The 20388-nt window shown below is 31.3% G+C and overlaps 1 protein-coding gene across 1 annotated transcript in view; it reads left to right on the top strand.

Annotated features, from left to right (window-relative positions):
• Positions 1-20388, top strand: part of LOC143072063 (uncharacterized) — a 46792-nt gene that overhangs the window by 14971 nt on the left and 11433 nt on the right. Inside the window, exons 4-5 of the mRNA XM_076246846.1 lie at positions 12074-12198; positions 13934-14072. Of these exons, the coding sequence (XP_076102961.1) occupies positions 12074-12198; positions 13934-14072 (264 nt within the window). The remainder of the gene's footprint in view (positions 1-12073; positions 12199-13933; positions 14073-20388) is intronic.

A 20388-nucleotide genomic window follows, 5' to 3' on the forward strand; every position in this document is an offset into this window, starting at 1 on the left:
GATGAAATAGTCTGCACGATTTTGTTTATCGAAATATTCTTTCAAATGCTTATGACCTACAGTTACTTAAATCCACTTCATTTGAACTCTGTTGGATGGTTGTTTATTTGCAATCACACCACATCTTCTTATTTAATATCGATTTACGCATTGTGAAAGATTAGGAATAATTGCAATATATTAAGTTAATTGCCGATGTAAATCTTAGATTTCCAAGACTCAAATGTCCGTTCTTTGGCTTACGCGCTTTGAATTTGCATGGTTTCAGAAAATGTGACTACAGCCAGTTCTTCTATACACTATACAAATAAGAAGATATTCAAATATAGTTTAACTGACGTGTATGCAAGTCACTACAGGTCAAATCATGGCCCCTTCAGTGAGTAAAACACACTCTACAGGTCCCCGAGACGAAATAGCATGAACAACTTGTAATTTGATAAGGAAAATAATTGACTGGTGTAAGTAGAGTTCCACACTCCATAACTGGAAATAAAGACCCCTCCAACAACATTTCTCACGAGTAAGCTGATTTAGGGCCGTTGTTTATCCATCCCCTCTCAGCTTTCCATACATTTCTTTTGATGTTCAAATTTGGTTCCTCTATTGAATCACATCAAACTTCCTTTTCCAGTTCATTTTTATCACCCCAATGTAACACTTTTTGCTATTAATGCGGTAAAACACTAATAATATATCAATCAAACTAATGGCTTGTGATGATCAAGGACAAATATTCCTAGCGGAAAATATATAATTCTATTGACCGTCGAAGATGTTTCATAGCAATATGTGTCGTTACACCTTGTCATCTATTCAAATCTCATATTTCGCCTTAAAGACGTTAATACAATTAATGGCTGATTAATAAACGTAAAAACATATAAAGCAGTGCATCATTAGTGGAAACGTCTTAATGACAAATAAGATATAGCCTTTAGAAAAACGAACTTGACCAGAATTTTAATGATTTTACATGTACAAATAACAGAGAGCTGTCAGACTGCGATTGTTTACCTCACTGTTGTATATCAGCGTTTGCCTTGTTTGCTGTCTCATCATCATTCGTAGTATTGGTGGTACTCATTGAACAAAAAAATAAACCAATTAGTGTTGTAGGGACATGACGAGTATAACAATATGTTTTTTTTTTGTCTGCATTTTGTTATTTAACTGATCGCGATGAAAGAGTGAAGGGTCGAGATTTGCAACGAAAAAATTAACCCAGTCACATATGATTGCAGAAACCGTTTCAGTGGCTGTTTTTGTCAGATTGATTGTTGTACTTGTATGTTAATCTTATGACAGATCTTTGATAGTCTATATTTAATTTTATTCAGAGCTTTTTTATGATTGGCGCGATTTAGAGCTTATGAATGTGTATGTGTTTTTCAATTTTTGTGTATTTTAAATGCTGTGTAATTGACGCTCACCTCATACAATCGGAATTTGAACGGGTTTGTAAACAATTTGTTTAATCCGTTTGATGTGTTTGTGCTTTTGATTTTGCCATTTTATAAGAGAAACACCGTTGTGAAATAAGTAAAATCCAAAAAATGTAAATTTGGACTTTTATTTGGATACACGAATGCTTATAGTAACTCCACTAGGGGAGATGGTTCATATCTTGTCATTTGATAAGGACATGGTTGACTGGTGTAAGAAGAATTCCACACACCTTAACTGGAAATAAAGACCCCTCCAAAATATTTCTCACAAGTAATCTGACTTTAATAGGACCGTTGTTGATCCGGCCCTTCCCAGCTCTCGATACATTTCTTTTGATATTCAAGATTAGTTCCGCTATTGAATCCCATTAAATTCTCTTTTCTAATTCATATTCATCACTTCTAATATAACCATTTTTTGCTATTAATGCAGTAAAACACTAAGAACCAATCAATCAATATAATGGCTTGTGATGATCAAGGACAGATATTCCCAGTCGAAGATGTTTCATAGCAATATGTATCAGTCATCTATTGGAATCTCATCTCGAATCGCGTCTAAAAAATGTTAATACAATTAATGGTTAATCAATAAACGTAAAAACATATACATACAGCAATGCATCATTAGTGGAAACTACTTAATGGCAAATAAAACATAGCCTTTAGAAAAACGAACTTGACCACAATTTTAATAATTTTACAAATAACATAGTATCGTAGCTGTCAGACTGCGACTGTTTACATCATTATTGTATATCAGTGTTTGCCTTGTTTGTTGTCTCATCATCAATCGTAGTATTGGTGGTACTCATTGAAGAGGAAATGAACCAATTTGTGTTTTAGGGACATGACGAGTATAACAATATGTTTTTTTGTGTCTGCATTTGGTTATTTCACTGATCGCGATGAAAGAGTGAAGGGTCGAGATTTGAAAAGAAATATTTAAGCCAGTCACATATAATTGCAGAAACCGTTTCAGTGGCTGTTTTTTTGTCAGATTAATTGTTGTACTTGTATGTTAAGCTTATGAAAGATTTTTGATAGTTTTAACTTTATTCAGAGCTTTTCTAGGATCGAAGTGATTTAGAGATTTTGAATTTTTATGTGTTTTTCGATTTTGTCTAGTTTGGTTTCTGTTATTGACGTTCACCTCATGCAATAGGAATTTGAACCCGATTGGTAATAATTTGAAGACCGATTATATTTGAGGAAAGCTACCAAGTCAGGAATATGCCAGTTGTTTTTCGTTCGTTTGATGTGTTTGAGCTTTTGATTTTGCCATTTAATGAGAGGCATTTTCTTGCAGTTCGATATTATTTATGTTTTACTTTTTTGCGGATCGCTCCTAAGAATATATATTGAAATACCAAAAGGTGGACTGAACAAGCATACCATCTGTAACCTCTTTATTGTCAGGGTTTTAGAACGCTAGACACAATGTTTTTACTGGTGCTGTTTCAATAACAGGAGCTAAAATATCGCTGAAAAAGAAAACCAAATATTGCAAAATGATAACATTCTTCAATCCATATTCAGATTTGTTAATTTTAATAGAATTTTATAAATTAGTCAATTTGGCGTGTGTATTGTAACTATGAAAATTTTGAAGTTGATCTAATCATATAGCTTATTGCAACATTTTAAAAGTCATTTTCCAAAGATATATTGTATCCTATTTATATATAATATGTTTTGACAAAATATCTTTTTGTAAGGGTACGAGTCATAACTAAATATTTAAAGACCGGATTTTGAAGTTGGAATGTTCCTGAAGATCTTTAATTGCAAGAAGCATGAAGCCCTAAAGAAAATTAATAAAACAACAGTAAACAACACCAAGAGTCATATCTGACCGACTTATGTCTTATAAACATCTGAACGGATTTGATTTTATAGTTTGTTGCACAAACAAGTGACCTTATTATTTATAATTTATAATGTTTCCTTTGCAATTACATGAAGTCTCAAAAGTGTATACAATTCTGTAATTGAAGTTGGAAAATAGATACATTTCTCGGAAGTATTCAATTTTAAAATCCGATTTAAGAACTAATATTTATGCGTGTTTCGTTTCACTAGAACAAAAACGTGACTACCAGGGGAATATAACAATTCTGAGTAGTTATTTTCCCCTATTTCATCACAACTGATAACGATTAACTATTAACGATTAGTGGATATCATAATGTCGTTCATGTTGTATTGTCTGTCCAACTTTGACTAGTAATTGCATTTAAAGTTCTCCCTCGGTACCTTCTTATTTTTTACCATTTGATTTTATTTAAAGTGATATGATCTTGAATAAGCATGTACAATTTGTACTGTGATATTTGATAAAGAAACTGTTTCACTGATTAGATATAGGAGAGGATATTTAATTGTCCATATATCAGATTATTTCTGTTGAATTGTCGATTACACCCGTTTGTTCTCTAATGTATGACAATTTACAACATCCTTTCAACAGAAACATTGTCAAAAAGTGAGTGCAACCAACTAACATAGTTAAACAGCTTTCCCGCTGTTATGGTTTTTGAAACATTCTTAGCTTTCAAATATTTTGCTCTGGGTATTCCTCATAGTAATAAATGTAAATCAAGAAAATGCTTCGAAGGCATGCATTTTTTTAAAGTTTTGTTTTCATTTTCGCCACCCCACGTAGGACATGTTTTACATTAAGATGAAAGAAACTGGGTCGAATGAATTATAATTCAATCTTTTTCTCTGAGTTATTGAATGCAGATGCGTTATTTGATTGGCCGGCTTGATTATAATAGGAAAATAAGGAAGCAAGTTCCTTGTGAATATGGAATGTTTAATATTGGTCAATTAGGAATATTTTAATTGTTTGAATTGAAATATATATTGCTTGGTTGCCATGATTAAATATAAATATCAATTTATTTCAAAAGAAACAGATTCACAATATAAATTTTCTAACATGATAATATAAAATAAAAAACAAATCAAAATTTTGATATTATTTATTGAAAATAAAATGCATGATTTTTGGAATTTAAAGTAAACAAAAGTCTTTATTTAAAAATTATTTTATAATTTGAGGGGTGTAATTTGTAAAACTTTTCCATTATTTACAGAAATTGGTCATTTTCATATTTGTATCAAGTTTTTCGCAATTTTAAGTGTAATTCAATTTAGTCTTTTTATCCCTGTTTAATAGTTCAACCTTTTGAAAACTCTTTTTTGTCAAAAAGAGAGAGTAAATCAACCATTACCGTTTATACTTGAAAAGATCGACTCTTCAGGAAAGGTTCTTCTGAATTGTTAAATGCAAAAATTTTACTTTCACTAATGTTTTGTGTGTCATTTGATTGTGCGGCTTGGTATTTACAGAAAAAGTTAGTTCCTTGGTAATAGGGAATGTTTAATCTAGGTCAATTGACAATATCTGGATAGATGGAAGAAACCCAGTCTAATGTATTAGACCCCCTTTTCCCCACCTGAAATATCGAATGCAAATAGGTTACTATCTATAATTTGTTGTGCATCATCTGATTAACCAATTTGAATTATAGAAAACTACCTTAGCAATTTTCGTGAGAATCCGAAAACTGTGATATTGGTCAATTGAGAATATCTTGATTGTGAGAATAAAGGGAAGAAACCCAGTCGAATATATCTTTTTTTCTGAATTCAAATGAGTTACTATCCCTAATGTGTTGTTCTTAATTTGAATGACAGACTGGATAATTATAGGAAAATACGTAAGCAATTTCCGTGAGAATCCGGATTCTATGATATTGGTCAGTTGGAAGTAGTTTGATTGTGTGAATAGAAATAGATAAAGCTTTATTGATGAAAGATAACTATCAAGTTTACTACAACATGAAGAGATTGAAATTATACTTCCCGATTATATCATCAAGCCACAATAATACCAGTACAAATGGAAAAGCAACACTAAATCACACAAGTACACTAAATAAACTCATCCTAGATACCAGACTTAAAAGTCAGACGAGTTTCATCTGCAAAAGAGGGTCGAAAGATACCAGAGTTGAGTCAAACTCATAGATAGAAAATAAACTGACGACACCATGGCAAAAAATAAAAAGACAAACAGACAAATAATAGTGCAGATGACACGACATAGAAAACTAAAGACTAAGCAACACAATCCCCACCAAAAATTGGGGGTAATCTCAGGTGCTCTGGAAGGGTATGCAGATCCTGCTCCACATGTGGCAACAGACTCATCAAAGTAACATACAGACCTATGGAAATTTTAAAAAATTGATATAGAATATATTAACGAACAAAATTTTAACTTTTATGACAAAGTGACATTAAATGTATTTGGCTACTATTTTAAGGTAATTTTTGTCATATAGCTATTCAACTGTTTTGGTTGTATAACATCATTTTCTTTTAAATATTCGGCATTGAAAGTTCCTGAAGATTGCAAATTCAGAATAGTGCTGTGGACGCATGACATATATTTAGTGTTGTTTCATTTTATGTACTGATACAACACACAATTTGTAGTTCTATACATACCAGTACATAAGGCATTGAATCGGAAGATATGTAAAAGTACCATGGTGCTGTAACATCCTTCAAAGAGTTTTGTGGTTCTATGCTCCTCTGTATGGTATATTAATTTCTTAATCGATCTTATCCCAGAAATGATTACACTTTTTTTGTAGTATAGGGGTGTTTAATATTTTGGACTGCTCTGTGGTATCTAGAGCTTGCAGAAATACTTTATGGAGAAAAGATGAAAAATGCCATCCAAGAATATGAGCTGCCACATTAAATTGTGTCTGTTATTGATGGAATATTTTCAGTGTTTTTTCTGCGGTTTGCATATTGTCTTGACTGTTATATATATATATTTCTTGTGCATTTTTCTGTTATGAATGTGCTTGTGTGTGATTGTGCTGTATTTCTGCCATAGAGTGTTTAAGCGATATTTTTTAATATTGTCATAAAGCGGTAGGTTTGGCTAGCCATTAAACCAGGTTCAACCAACCAGTTTTTCTTAAAATGTCATGTACTAAGTGAGTAATATGGGCAGTTTTTATCAAACAGATTCTATGTGTGTTGGCGTTTGTTTTTTGTTTCACTTTGTTTCACTTTGGTGTACTTGTTGTTTCTTTGTTGTTCCTCTTTCATTGATGTGTTTCCCTCGGTTTTGGTTTGTAACCCGAATGTTGTTTTTTTTTGTTTTTTTTTTTTCATCGCAATCGATTTACGACATTTACACACCGGTATACTACTGTTGCCTTTATTTTTAAGCTTTTTTGGTTCGTTCAAATAATTATCAAAGGTACCAGGATTATAATTTAGTACGCCAGACGCGCGTTTCGTCTACATAAGACTCATCAGTGACGCTCATATCAAAATATTTATAAAGCCAAACAAGTACAAAGTTGAAGAGCATCTAGGATCTAAAATTCCAATATATGTGCCAAAAACGGCTAAGGTAATCTAAAGATTGATATATTTGAATATGTTTCGTATTTCAGATCGATAAGATTGAATAGTAAATATGCTACAACTCACAGATTTGGCGTTGTTGATGACTTGTCTCTTGTTTGGTTCCTTTTGTTCATTTTGCTCTTCGCGTGTTTTGTTCTTATACATAATTGACCTAAGAATGTTTGGGTTTGAGAGTTCCTGATGATGGAAAATCCAGAAAAAAGCACGAAACTAATGACATGCTATTTCATTTACTATATGATAAATCCTGAACTTTAATTTTCAGTAGGCGCAGATTTATTTTACCGTAAATAATGATTATTTAAGTTTTGTAACAAACGATGTCTTGTAAAGATGTGATTATATAGTCTTAAAATTCTGTATTGAATGGCTCTCTATTTATATCGTTATTACACACACTATATGTAATTGTTTACTGTAAACTTTACAGAGATGAGACTGACGCACTTTGTAAAGTTGGTGCGTTCAAAGAGCCTTTCTATACGCAATTTCGTCATTTATTCATCTCATCGATAGTTGACCGTGACTGTTGTACATCAAAGACGTCACAAGATTTAGTTAACAAAAAATGTTGGTATAAGCGTAACCTCATAAGTCTATGAAAGCCTGCGTGATTAAATGCGACACGTTGAAACATAGAATCTTGTAACAAGTTTTTGTTGTGTTTGTTTATGGATTGTTTTAAATCGTTATTTATTTACTCTATCCACTTTAATGCTGGTAATATACAAATGGCATACTATATTATGTTGCTTAAAGACAATTAAATGTATTTAACGGATATTGCCACTGACTGTTGTAAACCGAATTATTTTAAACGTGAAGCTGTTATCAGAAAAATTTATAAACATCCTGTCAACTCTGATATTTAATTTGTTTCTTATATATACTTGGTATTATTAGACATATTTATAAAAATGGTATCTTTAATATAATTTGATTAACTGGCTTTAAAATTAGATTGCATATTCGCCGAGTGAAATGTCCGACATCTCGAATTATCCAACAGCCCCGGTCTCTCCGACATCTGTAGAATGTGAAGTAACTTGAAACATTGGTTTCCCTCTTCTCTCATCCTATATCACGCGGATAAAGCTTAGTAGTTGTATATTTTTCATAATAACTTTTTATACAAAGGCATATGTAACTAATTTCACAGGGATTTTCTAATTAAGGACGTTTCATTTTTACAGAATTTGTTAATATTGAAGAATGATGAATAAATGTGTTGAGCAATTTTGTAATCTTTTTGAATTTTGAAAAATTAGAATGGAGAGTACTTTCTTTGAACAGCGTAACCTAAGAGATATATAGTTTTTAAATGGAGATTTGCGCATAATTTGGATTATGTTTTCAACATACAATTAAGCACATTAAACTTAAAATTAAAACACATGTAGCGCAGACCGACTAGTTCATCAATTTCTGGTCCATTTTAACTTCAGATAAAAAAAAACAAAAAAAAACCATGTAAAACAAAGCACATCATATTTAATCGGTTGATAAAAAGGTTAGATAATGATTTTCGTTTTCACAACGCTAGTCTTGTTTGCTTGACATTTAAAGGTTCGACAACAATAAAAACAACATTTGAGGACAAGAAGTGAAAAGGGTCTTTTCGACCACAGTAGTAAACCGATTTTCAAATTTCACCTATAAATTGAAACAAATCACAGTAAAAGATAGAAAACAGAGCTACCAGAATAATCAAAAAGTCAACTTGCCTGATGAATAAACGACCTTAGTTTTATTATAAAAATGGAGATGTGGTAGGATTGCCCATGAGACAACTCTCCACAAGAGACCAAAATGACACAGAAATTAACAACTATAGGTCATCATACGGCCTTCAACAATGAGCAAAGCCCATATCGCATAGTCAGCTATAAAAGGCCCCGAAACGACAATGTAAAACAATTGAAACGAGAAAACTAACGGCCTTATTTATGTACAAAAAATGAACGAAAAACAAATATGTAACACATAAACAAACAACAAACACTGAATTACAGGCTCCTGACTTGGGACAGGCACATACAACCATAATGTGGCGGGGTTAAACATGTAAGCTGGATCCCAACCCTCCCCTAACCTGGGACAGTGGTTTAACAGTACAACATAAGAATCATATCATTTATGAACTGGACATTTACCGTTGTCAACACCTGGTGAAACCTTTGGTGTCTGATAAATAATCTCCGGTAAAGAAACCACTACTTACAAACAGTTTTATAAGAATTTTCATGCGTATGACTCTTTTTGAGACTCTTGAACTTGAGGGGTCAGTATAGATACATTTAAGAATCAAGTTAATCACAGCAACAACGACCAAATACGATAAGATGGAGATTTCTAACATTTCAGATAATTAAATTACAAAGCAGAAAAAAATCCGTAAATGAAAACATTTTTTGGGAACATTGGAATATTGGAAACCAAAATGTTTAAAACATTTTAGCCAAGTCTATGTACGGGAGTAGAAAATCCTGTTTTGTATAATTATTAACGTTTTGATATAACAAGGCTTTTCTTAAAAAGGCAGCGGTTAAAAAAGCTCGATATAAATTGCGCTTTTAAATTTAGTATGTCAACTTTTTGTCATGACAAATCGTATCAGTCTGATAATCAAGTGAAATGAATAATTATTGTTTTCATTTGGACTATTTATTTTCTCATATATTTAAATAATCGTCTTATTTGTAGTTTTATTCTTGTTAACATTTGTTCAATTTTCTTAAGAACTAAGTTTATAAAAGATATTTGTTTTGTGAACGATAATATTGTTACGAACTAATTTTTATTAAGATTACCTTAAACAATTCAGACATGGCGTTTCTCCTTTCTTTAATTTGGTCACTTTGCGGTCTGAAATAATCCTTATAATCTTGACCCTCCTTTTATTTGGCGACTCAGTCAATAGTACTTCGATTTAAAGGAAGGGTGATTTATAAGCTCGATAACTGCAAGTGGTAGTTTTGAATAGTAGAGATATCACCGGAAACTAATTAACGTTTAAGTATTTGGATCTACGATTGAAACTTTGATTTATTCACCTTCGCGAAGTAAAGGTACCAGAAAGACAAAACACACTTTATTAAACGGAAGATTATATAGACATATACTTCTTTTTATTTACCTGTTTATAATATGACGTATTTTCTTTTCATAGTTTCTAAAATTGTTTATACTTTTAATTTAATCGTTCATTATTTTTACTATGAACTTACATTGTATCACATATCATATTTATTTGTTCATTGTGTGTAAATTTGTGTTACTACGTTTTTTGATTGAGTTAAGTCATTCAAATTGATTTTTTAAAGTGTGTCTTTCTATGTTGTGATGTTATATACTATTGTTTCAGAAAAGGGAGAAGTTTGGTACCATTAAAACGTTTAATCCCGATGCAATTGTTTGCAACTGTCCTAAGTCTAGAATCTGATGTTCAGTGGTTGTCGTCTGTTTATGTGGTTCATAAGTGTCTCTCGTTTTTATATAGATTAAACCGGTGGTTTTCCCGTTTTATAGGTTGCTGTTTGGTGTGAGACAAAGCTCCGTGTTGAAGGCCGTACCTTGACCTAATGATTTACTTTTATACATTGTTACTTGGATGGAGAGTTGTCTCATTGGCACTCATACCACATCTTCCTTTATCTATTTAAATTGCAGTTTATATGATAAAGACCGGTGCAAGTGCGTCATTGAATTTACAGTTTAAACGGATATATTTAGATAGTAATATGATACAAATTACGAGGCATTAATGACTAGTCTTGGCCCTACAAAATAAAGATTTGAGAACTTTTTGAATATGTACATAATCTTTTGAAATGCATAAAATCAAGAAATATAAATGAATTGATTAAGATTTGTGATGTAATGGCGTCACAATTACATTATATCCACCATTTTCTACTCGAGGAAATGCCTGTACCAAATCATGAATATGACGATTGTTTTTCATTCGTTTGATTTGTTTGAGCATTTGATTTTGCCCTTTGATAAAGGACTTTCCGTTTTGAATTTTCCTAAGAGTTCGGCATTTTGCTCGTATACGTTTCTCGTCATGATGTGCACTATTTTCATAACAATGATCGAAGAACACTGCATTTTTTTCTCGTTGTGGAAACATCATACACAGTCGCGAAACAAGAAGATAAGTTAAGAGAAGCTTAGTTATAACTATTTGCAAGTATAAAGTTGTTTCTTGGGTGCGTACATACTTTCCCGATCATTTAAAGTGTTAAACTAGGAAAAACTCCAAAAAATAACGTTATATACACATTCTGTTATGCTTTGTTATAAGGGAAACTTGTTAAATGTGAAACTAAGTTTTTATTTTTTGAACGCCTTGTACCTTCGTATAGTTAGGACAATTTTTGTATGGAAAACTTTTTAACTTGCACTAATATTTGGGCAACATAAAAGCCTTATTGCACCCTTTTGTAAAAGTTGCTTTTTAGAATTTTCTCATCAGACGGTTGCAGTTATTGGATACTAAGCACATCATTTTAATCAAATGATCTGTTAATATTACTTTTCCAAATATTAAGACATGACTTCATTACTTTGTCACATTCTGGTGTGAGGCTTTCAAATTTCTGCATTTATTGCAAATGGTTACGAAATTACAATTGCCTCTTCTTCATCATAAGAAAATGACTGTACCAGGTCAGAACTATGACAGACGTTATCAATTCCTTTGATGTGTTTGATCTTTTGATTGTGCGATATGATTAGGAACGTTCCGTTATGAGTTCGGTGCAGTTGTTATTTTCATTTAATTGTTACTCTGATCATTTGTTTATGCATTCGTAAAGGAAGTTTCAATATTGTTTTCTGATGTTCATAAAATTTAGTGTTACAGGTGCTATATGTGTAGCAGGATCTGACTACCCTCCCCGAGTACCTTAGATCATCCACGTTTTTTTTTCTATGATGTGGGTTGTGTACTGTTTTTTTGTGTGTTTATGATCAGTTTTTTTTTTTTTGCCATGGCCTTGTCAGTTTAATTTCGAATTATGAGTTAGTATATCTCTTCGATATATTTTGCCTCTCTATAACACTTATCCGGTTGTCTAAAAAAGATTGTTAAAATATGTATGTGCTATGAATATTAAAATGTTTGTCACTTACCAATATACTGTCGTTGGTTGCAGGTTATAACCCAGTAATCCAGGGATATCAAATCGTCATGGAAGGAAAAGATGGCATCGATTTTGGAAGTGGTAGATGTTTAATATTACAGCTTCAAAACAAAACAAATATAGTTCTGGATTCATTTGTAAGTCATACCTTTCGAACTTAGAAAATATTATAACGACTGGAAAAAGATAACTCAATCTTGTCATGTTTGTTTGGACTGGTTTTCAGAGTAGACTAGATATAATTATAGTTTTTAAGATCTTAGAAAATTCATACAGAACGTTTTTTTTTATGAAATTTTATGTTAAATGTTGCTATACAGGCGCCACAAATATTGAAACAATAAAGTGATGCGATGTCGATTTAAACTTGTATATTTTTTGGGGGAATAGTAATTATATCAACGATTAAGATTTGCGTTGGATTTTTATATTTCGAATTTTTGGGGCAAATGAACATTGAAGTATCTTGAGTTTAATTCAAAGATATAATTAAAAATGTATTTAGCTTTTCGTTTCTTTTTAAACACATCGTCAATTCGTTGGATTTTCATGTTTCGAATTTTTTGAGCAATTGAACATTGAAGTATATTGAGTTTAATTCAAAGATATAATCAAAAAATGAATAGTTGATAATTTAATTGATCATGCAATTTGACAACTACTGTTCAAATAACAGGTATATAATAATTTTTGCTTTATTTGTTCTTGTAAAAATAAAGTCTCCTGTTACCCCACTTCCATGTTGAGCAAGCGGTAAATGAATATTTCTGTTTCTTAACCAGTTCATTTTGGGGTCCTCTTCGCGGTCCACGTTTCAACTATGTCGATTTCTTTGAGAAATTAAAGACAATGAATTTGATTTTATTAACTAAATTTTCAAGAGTTTTGAGTAATTTTAGGATAAACACAATATATATATATATACATTGTTGGAAAATATACATATATTGTATATTTATTACCAAGTATGTGTACACATTTCATGAATTTTTTGACTGGGCTGTATTTTTATTGTTTGGGACTATACAACTTACACTAAATATCTTTTTTTACCTTTTTTACAAAGGAGTAGTGGCAATAAAGCCCTTCTTTGGCCAAAAAAATACTGCAAATTTAAAAGTTATCATGTTCTTAAATAACTGAAAACTTGAATAAGGTACAAGGTATTCAGAAAAACTTAAATAAATTTGACATGGAACAAGTTACCATGGCAGCAAAACATGACTTAATTTGCATATTTTGTAGACTTTCATGATTTTCCTTTTTTTTTGTAAAATTTTTAGCATATTTTAGATTGAAAAATTATGTGCGCACCCAAGAAACAACTTTATGTTTGGTAAGCTTATGTCAATAGCTATAATAAAACTTCTGTTAAAATATGTTGTTGTTTCTTTGCTGTGCACGATGTTTCCTCAATGGAAATACAGATAGAAAACTGCATAAATTCTGTATTTTTCTTCGTTTTTGTGAAAACAGTACATATTATGACGTAATTGTGACGTCATCAGATAAAAATCTTTATGTTTTTTCATTAATATTTTTTTGGCCCTATGCATTTCTAAACATTATGTGCCAGTTTGAAATAGTTATCAAAAATTCATTTCCTTGGGCCAAAATCAGGCCTTAATGCTCCTAACGAAATTTTTTATTCTTAGCATACTTTTCATTAATATATAATGACCGTTTTTGTTCATTTGTGATCCCTGGCTATCTTTTTTTTTAAATACGGACTACATTTTTTGTATTGTATGTTATCAAATAGTAGTAATCATTACTTTTATTAAAACTCTGTTTAATACTATTGTACTAATTTCTTTATTATTAGCAATTTTCATACTACAAATTTAGTCTAGGTGAACTTTTTACTTATAGGAAACATTTTACCTCATGATAGATGGTGTTCAGCCAATGTCTACCTATGGCTTCCTACTATACAACTTACCTCGCTTCAACCCGTTTCAACAACACACACACAGATTGGAAACAGATGTTGACACAACTGGATATTCCGGTTTGTATAATATTCAATATAAAAAAGTTTATACTGGGCATGGCAGAATAACGGTTCAATTATAGTGTACGTTGTCATGAAAAACATGGGGAAAATATAAAGCCTAATGATTTAGCTTACTAGGCCATAAGGGTAGGTGCGATGTATTCTAATCACTATATGTGTACCATTCGTCGTCTATCAAAGGGACTCGGTAGTCGAGTGGTCTAAGAAGTCGAACTCACTGAGTTTGAATTCAGCACAGGGCAGTTACACTGTATTCCATTCTTTATTGACTAGATTGGCAGTTTTTCCAACCGAAGGTAGGTGGTTCTCTTCAGGCATTCCGGCTTCTTTTACCTATAAAAACTGACCGCCACGAAATGGTGCAGTAATGTTTAAAGTGGCGATTAAGACCAACCAATCAGACCACCAATTGTCGTCTGTCGTAAATCATCTGTTAACTTTTAAAAGTCCTCTCTGAAATTTCTTGATGAACTCTTAGAAAAAAGCTAATCTTACAACATCTTGATACATGCGCATGGTCGGCATCATCATCTATGTTTGATTATTTTATCAGTCTGTATTACTGAACATGAGATTTACAAAAAAACACTAATTGACAAGTTTGATCTATCCAAAAAACTAAAGAGTGTCTCTTAGTAAGATACATTTACTTCAGGTTTCGTTTTTGTGGTTTTGCTTCAGTAAGAAAACAAGGCATAGTTTATAATTTTTGGCAGACGTATTTTATTATGTTTTCTCTCTTTTCTGGTACCTTTGATTCGATTTCAGTTATTCTTGACTGGTGATATGATTCAGGCTTTGGTCAAACTTTTAAACTCGAAAAGGATCGAGTCAATATAATCATGAGTCAGCTTTTAAATGGCATTTTTCTCCTCTTTAATAAAGTAACAATATTCAGCCGAACTTCAATCATCGACAGTTTAATTTCAATAATAGTATATCAAATTCTGCACCGTTCACTATAAAGTTCCCAAGTTAGATGCTAGATATATATTGATTATCAAGATATATTCTAGAGCAACTTGCCTAATATATAAACGGGAAAGTTCCCCAAGCAAACTGAACAATTAAACCATGTCAAATCAGTAGAAGGAAATATAATTGACAAATGAAGAATTGCAGTGAAATTGAGACATTTTGTTAATAATTCACTTACCTTAATTACAGAATTCTAAATAACTCTGTCCCTTAGCTAAGGAACGGGAATGCGTGGATTTTTACCCATTCAAAATGTATAAAAATCGTTAAATTCAATCATTGCTTACATGAACATAAGGTCATACGTTTTAAATTACTACCGTTAGGTCTGTAAAGTTATATTTGGAATTTGGAATGTCCCCTCAAGCATTATTTTTCCAATTGGTAGTGGTTTGGTACCATCATTAAAAATCAATCAGTATAATGACAAACAGAAAATATATGTAAAGTTAAACTACATGCTTAAACTGTAGACAATCCAATTGCCTTTACAATATGACTAGATAAAAATCGAATCGGATTAGAAAAAGAGAAAACAATTAATAATCAACAGGACACAAACATTAAGATGTAACTAAAGAAAACCACTGTCTTTAACATGAGACCATCAAATAAATATGATTAGGTGTTAAACTGATATTTTACCACAATACCTGTTTTAATCCTAGAATAAAGAAATATACACAGAAACACATACAGATATAAACAGATCATGAAAAAGTCTGGGGTAATCATAATTATATAATATGAAAGGAAATATAGATGATATATCTTGTTTTATTTGCTAGTACTAGTTTCTCATTAAAGAACAGGTAAAAATTAAAATCACAAAAAATAGTGAACTCCGAGAAAAAGTCTCTGATCAAATAGCAAAATCAAGAGCTCAAACAGACCAAACGAATGGACAACAACTTGGTATAGGCATTTTCTTATGTAGAGAACGATGGATTAAATCTGGTTTTAAAGTTAACTGAATCTCTCACTTGTATGACAGTCGCATCAAATTCTATTATATTGACAACGATGTGTGAACAAAACAAACATACATTATAGGTAAAAATGTCAACAATAGTGGTATTGCAGTCAACATTATGTTCTAATCTTAACCACTAAAAAACCAAACAAAGAAGAAACTAAGAAGCACAAAGATGCATAAAGGCAAAACATATTAGAAAAATGAAAGATAATAATTCAAAAATGTACCATAGCTTAATAATTTAGTTTTGGATGTAACGCGTCTTCTGATTGGCTGACGTTATTTTGTTATGAGCCCATAGACATAATTTAGTCATGTGACCGTGACGTCATCAACGTTTTTTCATCGTTTTCTACTGTTTAAAATGGAATTTAGAATTAAATTATAAGAAATGACTGTAATATTTTTTCTGTCTATTCGAAATAACATAAAAAATGTGGTGCACACTGTTAATAACCCTCTACGCGCGTTATTCAGTGTGTACCAAATTTTTTATGTTATTTCTTCATAGACAGAAAAAATATTACAGTCATTCCTTAAATAATACAATGGGAAATGTATAATTAAACCCCGCTTAAATTTAAGAGATATAATTAATCTTAATTCATCTATAGTTTAAGCTTAAATATGAATACAATTATATTTTACACCTAATACGTGCTTGGAAAAGTATTTAAACTTAATTTATATGAAAGAACGTCTGAAATAGATACAACATATTAAGGTTTACAATCAGAAATTGACTGGTTGACTGCCTCGATGTGTCTGTTTCTCATCTCACTATCGACATGTATGTTGCTGTCTTTAATAGATAGTTAGATAAAAGACAATTCTGATCGTTAAAACGAAATAATTCCTAGTAGTGATTATTTGCACGGTGTGTGATACAAGCATAACAGGATTTTGACTCTGTCAACGCACCCGGTCTGGTTCCTGTAAGAGTTTAAGGGATCTAAAAAAATGTTTCTTATCTTGAGTTGTATCTTCTAAACAGAAGTTGGAACTTTGGTAAACAACTGCTGTCTCTAAATTACAAGGAACTGACGTTTAGCAATACAGAACACTATTTCATTATTATAAAGAAAAATAGAAATTAAACGCGATTTTACTGTCTAATAGCTAAGCCACCTGCTTCCTAACCAAACACAAAGCATTTTAAAATTAGTATGTTATAAGTATTCGCAAAGGGATCTTTTTGTTTTCAGATAATTAACTGTTATATTTCAATACACATGCATTACAGTGCTGTATATGCTTAAAGTGGGTATATAATACAGTTTAATTACCCTACTGGCCTTTCGTCCTAAAACCTTAAAGTATGAGAAAAATACATCATGTTCCCCCTTTAATTAATGTATGTTTACAAATATTAAACTTAATTAAGTAGTTAAATATTGTTACAATGTAACTATTTCAATATTTGCGACATCCCATTCAAACAATCAAAACGCTTGTGGTGTATACAATCTTAGTCTCTATCCTCGTTCAATAGTCTCGCCAATGGTATAACACAAATTTGACTTCTCTGTCACTTTACACTAGCTGTGCCACCAAAGGAATAACAAAAAGTTACAAATATATATTTATTGAAGTGATGATTCAAGCAAAAATTATTTGAAACTGATATCATCAAGATGCTTAATGTTTTTATTGACAACATATAATTTACGTTTACATATATTTCAACAAACAAACCGCATTTCTCTCCTCGCAAACCTGTTCTTTTAATTGTATCAGACAGGCTTTAACCAAGAGCTCTTTGCGAAGAATAATTCAGAAAAATACAGTACCCTTTACTTTACTTTCTGTAATAAACATGATGTCATATCACTAAAGAAAACTAATAGAACAAAGAAAAACTAAAGACTTTATGTTGTTTTTGTGGTTTATTTTGCCGTGGTATTTTTGTTTTTTCATCGACTTATGATGTTTAAATGTCCCTTCGGTATCATCTGCCTTTTTATCTGCGTTTTTGCTGTAGTTATACGAACAAAATTAGCTATAAAAAAAAACTACAAAAAACGTTATTTCTAATGTAACATTACACGGAAAGAGTTTCTTACCGATTTATCAAAACTAATTCAGTCACAGGAAATAATCACTGTTGAATACCTGAAGGACAAAAGCATTTATCCCTCGTTAAATTGTTCGAAGGTTAAAAAAGATCTCATCAAAGCTACAAAGCAGTATTAAAATGTTCTTTTTTGGCAAATTAGAAGTCAATTGGCATGATTGCAGGAAAAATCAATACATTTTTTTCTTTATAAAATGAACCTGATGATTAGACAAATGTCCCTCCATAGCACGTTTCCAGACAATATCATTATTTGGAACCATAGACGTTTCACAGAAATAGTACAAATAATAAATATTTAGAAAATTGTAGAGATAGCCCTGTGATAACACATTTTGTTACAGGTTTTTAAAAAGAAATTAAACTATTAAATACATTTAACTATTTAATATTTGCTAAATGAGAAATATATTAAACCATTTTAAATCAAAATTTACTTGTTCACGAATTTTCATTACGAGTTTCTGTCAAGAATCCTATATAGTACGAATAATAAAAAAATCAGAAAACCAGACTAATATTTGGTAGTAAGTGGCTACTAATCGTCACGTACCACTGCCTGATTTAAAACATTTCTTGAAAATTGATATATAGACATATGCCAGTTTATTCTCGACTTATGAGTTTATCAGTGTCATACAGGTGAAAGTTTTAGCTAGATATTAAATCAGATTCAATCCACCATTTTCTACATCTGATAATGCCTGTACAAGTCAGGAATATAATGTCCAGTTGTTATTTTTATTGTTTTATGTGTTAACTGTTAATTTTTGAAATACTAAGGCTTTTCTACCGCAGGAATAGATTACCTTAGCTGTATATGGCAAAACTTTTAGGAATTTGGTCCTTAATGCTGTTCAACTTTGTACTTTATTTGGCCATTTACCTTAGCATAGTGTTTTTGTTATTTACCTTCGAATGTCTGTTTGGTATTGTTCGACAATCGTTTATAATACTTTCAAAATTTACAGTATAAGTGGTTCCCATGAATTGGAGCAAGACAAAATATGGTTGAATTATGGGTTTTGAGTAGGTAGTATGCAGTAAGGTAAAAGATACTTTAATATGTCCTTAATTTGTACAAGCACATATTGAAACTAAGTACCTTCAGTTAATAAAACACGGATTTCATTTTACCGAAAACATTGCCTTATCATCATTCTATCATTTATATAGCCATAAAAAATAGCAAATCACATTTGGTTATTCTCATGTTCTTATGTTCAACTGGCAATAATTGATCTAATCATTTAAGATTTCTTGATATTTGTTCTTTACAATGCATCAACATTGTCTTTTAGTCATCAATTATCATTTCCATATTAACTTAGCATTGTAACAACACACCAAAGGAAACAGTGTCCTCGTGTATTGATTTTTTATCAATTAGTGGACATGTAAAAGGATCCATGCCGTGGACGCATCATTTAGACAGAGTGAGGGTTTTTAATTATTATTGATTCGCCTTTTTTTTTGCTATTTATCTTGGTGCTCTTTATTTTGTAAACCAATAACCACAATTGGTATCATTACAATTCCTTGTAGTTCAATAAGGTCGTAGGATGCAACGCTGACAATTGGGTAGTGCTTAAATTAGGATTTTAACTCAGAGACTCTCTCCGTAATTTGTTGTTCTGAAAAATACTTTACCACTAGAACACACCCGTGATATCTCGGGTCCGTGACTGAATTAAAGTATATAACTATGCGCAAGCCTTATCTTAGTATTAGTACTGTCATCTGATAAAGTCATGCCGATTATAAGATACACAATTTTCTCTGCTTTCAAATGCTTTCAAATCAGTTTGAACCCGTCGAACTGGAACTTATCAATTATTGGTAATATTAATTATTTGGAAAACAAAAGGTCCTGGAATGGAGTATTTTTTAATCAACAGCATTGTCCTATATTAGTTATAAATAAAGTTTCAATTATTGGTAATATTAATTATTTGGAAAACAAAAGGTCCTGGAATTTAGTATTTTTTAATCAACAGCATTGTCCTATATTAGTTATAAATAAAGTTGCATTCTTTGATTCGCTGTTTTACGTCATTCCCGCTAACAAATTGAAACTTGTTTTTAGTCCAGATTTTTAGTATTCGTATAGTTATCTTAGAAAGTCTTACGGATTAAAATACTACAATAGGTAACAACTTGACAATTTAGTAGTGTCAACCCTGTGATTATGACCCGTGTATATAGCATATTAATCCTGAATACACTGTTTGGTGGTGCACCTGTCAGATGCGGAACGTACAGATAAGGTAATAGGTAACAGG

The sequence above is a fragment of the Mytilus galloprovincialis genome, chromosome 4 (genome assembly GCF_965363235.1).
Source record: "Mytilus galloprovincialis chromosome 4, xbMytGall1.hap1.1, whole genome shotgun sequence".
NCBI classification, from domain to species: domain Eukaryota; kingdom Metazoa; phylum Mollusca; class Bivalvia; order Mytilida; family Mytilidae; genus Mytilus; species Mytilus galloprovincialis.